Consider the following 4252-nt stretch of genomic DNA (forward strand, 5'->3'; position numbering starts at 1 on the left):
AAACTATAGAAGCTAGAAAAAGGTTTTTAAATAGCCAATCAAATTTTGTATTAATATATTGTTAATGTCATGAACAGGTCATTACTAGACATTTGTAGTGATTCCCGTTCATTTTCATATCCACTTGAATTGTGGTGGGGTCTGCCTTGTGTGTCGGGAGATGGAAGAAGAGGGTCACCCTCTGTCCTTTTGGGAGAGGGTGAAAGATATAAAAGTGTCAATGTGGATACCTATGAAATTGACATAAAAAATTATCTAAAACATTCATATTTCAATGAATAGCGTCCCCTTTGATGCAGTTTGGCAGACACGTCATCATTACAAAGAGCTGATACAGAGTTAGCTGACACTTCCATTAAACATTTACAAGGACCGGCCTCTTTCTTTCACTGCGACGAGAGATTTCTTGCAAGGTTATGTCTACAATGTCTACTCAGTGAACTCAACACAGGTCAAGAACCGCTCGTCAGTAGGGTCTAAAAATGTTCGTTGCATTAAATGTTTATTACATAGAGCACAGGACACAACAGAAATCAGTGACCTTTCAGGGAGAAATAGAGACACTCATCATCATCTGAGACTCTGACTCATGTCATCAGAAAGGGAATGAAAAAAAAGCAATCTGTTCCCTTTCTCAATAAAACAGTATTGATTGATAGTAATGATTTTTTTGTTTGGATCCATGAACTCAAGATTTCAAATTAAAGAGATTGACCGTTGTTGATAACAAGTCTTTATTTCACTTCACATCAACATGTTAAAACAGAAATAGCACAATAACACGATGGCTCATTGTTTCAACAGATGCCTCAAGCGATATGTCTACTAATGCTTTTATTACCTGTATCATATTTAACAGTCCGATGGAAACAATATAATTATGTATTTCGACATTTATACACCTAGCCAGGTTCAAATGACAGATGGTAATAAATGTGTCCCACTGACAGACTGCAAACAGATTAATAGGCTGACATGTCTTTCATTGATGACACATCTGTTGTCTTTTTCATCAACCTATCTTCCATTCATCATCCCCCAATTGCTCTTGTGGAATTTCTACAGGGCTTTCAGACTCTGAGGTAACATTGTCCTGTAGCTACTACAACCTACTACACAGTGTCCCAAGCATCTTTACATGGCTGTGGGGTCGTTGATCTTGCCCATGAAGAGAATGCTCTTGGTCGAGTGCTCCAGGATAAAGGCCAGGAAGGGTCTGTCGAGACGAAGGACTTCTGGCATGCTCATGGGCATGATTTCAATGGTGGTGGCGGCAGCTGCCTCTGTTCCTGTTTCATCCACGCTCAGCACAGCCTGGTGGGACACCTGTGGAAGAGCCAACAGAAGTTAATGTCGAGCACATGCAGGTTTTGAATATCTGTAGAGAGCAAAGGTTCTTTGCAGAATAGTACCTTGTCAACAGAAATGTGAAGGCATGTTTGCCAATCATACCTTTGATACTTTGAGCTTGACCTCGGTAGACATGCCAGAGAAATCGGCAGTTTGTCCAAAAGCATTGGTTATCCCCATTGCTTTCAGTGTACTGTCCAGGGAGGCTTCAGTGGAGATGGAGAACTTTGGCATATACAGATCTACAGAACTGAGGAATACAGAAATGCAGCAATCAGTGTAACAATCACTGGATTATAGAGTTCACTTAAAGCATGTTTACTTAACCTGAGCCATAAAAGATAAGGAATCTCAAATCAAATACTCCTGTTCAGAGTAAAGCCTAACACACGTCAAGAGTTTCCTATAATCCTACAAAAAGGACCTCACTGGCACTGTATATACTACAACCGTAGAAGTTGAAAATACAATAAAATACCCCTCTTACCTCCTGAAGAGTGAGTCATGCCAATGCTTGATGTGATCTTTGTTGATGTAGCCCTCCACCTCCGTCATCTTGCCTTCATCAGGCAGAACGATCATCATGGAGGTGTTGCCTTTGTAGGGCAGCATGATGACGGTGGTGTGGTTGTCGGCGTCGTGATAGAAGTCGAAACGACCTGTCCTCATCATCATATCCACCTGAACCTTTGTGTTTTCGTCCACGTTGAAGTCTGCCTTTTGTGTATGGTTACCATCGAAGGGTTTCACCCACTGTCCTGTACGAGGAGCATAAAAGTAATGCATTGTAGTTGCAATATATGCTATGATTTTGATATCTTTCAGACTGGTTTACATAATTTTTCGTGGCATGTTTGAGCTCCTTAAACTACACAAGGAGCCTGAACTGATATGAAAGCTTTGTCTCTACAAAGTCTCTACTGGCTATCTGCATGCTCTCTTTCAGATTGTATCGGAATGTGTCCTACCTTTGAAGTAGACATAGTTGATCAGCACCATGGCCATCTCGGTGTCCAGGTCCTTCACCATATCTCTGATCTTATTGTTGGTTTTAGTGGCAATGAATCTGTTGATCTCAGCTGCAGCCTCAGCAGGTTTGGTAAAGTCGACGTTGAAGATCTCACCGGAGTAGTAGTGCTTGATATCCTTCAGGAACTTCTCCAGAGGATTGAAGCCAGTGCGCACGGCAACGCCGTTACCTACATCCATTTTCTGATCCTCCTGACTGTGTCCCATCATGTGGAAAAGATGCTCGTACGCCTCGTTGACCTGTTCTTGGGTGTGAGCACTGTAGCCTAAGCTGGAGAACAGCTGGCTGTGGGTTTCCCCAGCAGCCCCTGTGGACAGCATGGACAGGGCGGTGGAGATGCCCAGGGGCGAGAAGAAGATGTTCTTTCCAGCAGCAGCGTTGGCATTCAGGCTTTTGTAAAGGGCAAAGGCAAAGTCAGCATTGGGAGCGGACAGTTTGTGGCAGCTAGGCTCTCCATCGTGGCTGTGAGAGGCATCAGCGTGGTGGTGGTGGTGGTGGCCGTCGTGGTGGTGGTCTGCCCAGGCTGCAGCCAGCAGCAGTGCTGAGAATGCACAACTAGCAAAGATCCCACGCATATTTACAGCCTGTCCACGGAAAATCAGAGGAGGTTAGTTGGGCTCGATAAGATTTTGCCTCTGAACAGCTCTTCACACTAACCTTTTTTTTACCAATTGTTATGACCTGGCTCAAAAGGCCACAACAAAGAGGATACACACCATGTAAACGGTTAGTAAAAGATGTTTATTTACACAAACAATTCAAATCCACCAAATTAATGAAGTGCAAAGTAAGTAAAGTATGAGGTGTGGACGTAGTGTAAATGCAGGGTGAGGGTTGCATGGACATGTATGTGTGAGGGTGTTGAGGTGCACAAAGTGAAGCAACTGAAATAACTGATAGCATACTCAACAGAACCGGGTGCCTGCAGGAAAAAGCAGAGGGGAAACAGAGAGGAGCAGAGAGGCTTTAAATAGCTGCAGGGCACCAGACCCAGGTGCCCTGAGTTACAATCAAGGTGGCTGGATGCAGCACAGCCACAGCCTCTCAAGATGAACCCACAGGGGCATCACACCAATGAATATAAGTCCAACACATCTAAAGTTTGCATATTTCACAACAGTGTTACACTTACCTTCAATGTCCTCTTTGCTGCAGAAGGTTTGCTGGGAACTTGCCCATTTATGCAGTAGCTCAGGTAGTCAACTGACAGTTGGGTCAAACATTAACCAGGGCCAGCCCCTATTCTCTGTCCTGTGCTAAGAGATATCTGGCCTGACTATCTACACTGATGCAACACAACTCACTCAGCACAACATGGGTAATGAACCACTGGTGAGATAACAGGCTATTTGCAAAGATGTGTGTTATAAATGTACTTCTTTGCATCAAATACCTTAATGTTAGCATTAATCATGACATACTTCAAGAAATTAAATCAGAAGGGATTTCAGAATTAAAATAAGTCATTTGTAAGATCGATTTTATTAATAAAATAGCAAAAACTGGCGCTCTTAAGCATATGGCCATTGGTCAATATTTCTGTAAACTTTATGTGGCTTAGTGCCAATCCACAAAACAACACAATAACTTAATCACATCATTGTTCATGTCTGACTTACACAAATACTTATAATCAAATATTTAGACTAGGGAGGTCCCATTCGTGTTTGTTTCAACCATTGATTACTACAAAATGAAATTTACTTACAACTGAACTCTATCCTGAATACCAGTTTTGAGGGAAACATGTATTCTACTTGGCTACAGTTGTGGCATTAAACACCTGGTTATTATCCTGATAAACCCCATCCCTGTTTTTCAGGTCTCAGGCTCGAAAATGACATTTCCAGAACAAATGACCATAACTACACT

The 4252-nt window shown here is 42.5% G+C and overlaps 1 protein-coding gene across 1 annotated transcript; it reads right to left on the minus strand.

Annotated features, from left to right (window-relative positions):
• Positions 1-715: 715 nt before the first annotated feature.
• LOC117554341 (alpha-1-antitrypsin homolog) lies at positions 716-3643 on the minus strand. Its single transcript, XM_034228735.1, has 5 exons — positions 3513-3643; positions 2319-2964; positions 1838-2108; positions 1453-1600; positions 716-1326 (listed from the first exon to the last, which is right to left on the minus strand). Exons 2-5 carry the CDS (start codon positions 2953-2955, stop codon positions 1135-1137), a joined length of 1248 nt encoding a protein of 415 aa, XP_034084626.1. The 5' UTR covers positions 2956-2964; positions 3513-3643; the 3' UTR covers positions 716-1134.
• Between the last annotated feature and the right edge of the window lie 609 nt (positions 3644-4252).

This window comes from Gymnodraco acuticeps, unplaced genomic scaffold, assembly GCF_902827175.1.
Source record: "Gymnodraco acuticeps unplaced genomic scaffold, fGymAcu1.1, whole genome shotgun sequence".
Classification (NCBI taxonomy): domain Eukaryota; kingdom Metazoa; phylum Chordata; class Actinopteri; order Perciformes; family Bathydraconidae; genus Gymnodraco; species Gymnodraco acuticeps.

What these genes read in the sequence shown, in the direction of transcription:
- LOC117554341 (XM_034228735.1), bottom strand. Translation starts at nt 2,955, where the DNA reads ATGCGTGGGATCTTTGCTAGTTGTGCATTCTCAGCACTGCTGCTGGCT. An exon ending in CAACTATGTCTACTTCAAAG is followed by an intron (nt 2,109 to 2,318) that starts GTAGGACACATT and finishes CTCCTCGTACAG; the next exon opens with GACAGTGGGTGAAACCCTTC. An exon ending in TCAAGCTCAAAGTATCAAAG is followed by an intron (nt 1,327 to 1,452) that starts GTATGATTGGCA and finishes GCTCTTCCACAG; the next exon opens with GTGTCCCACCAGGCTGTGCT.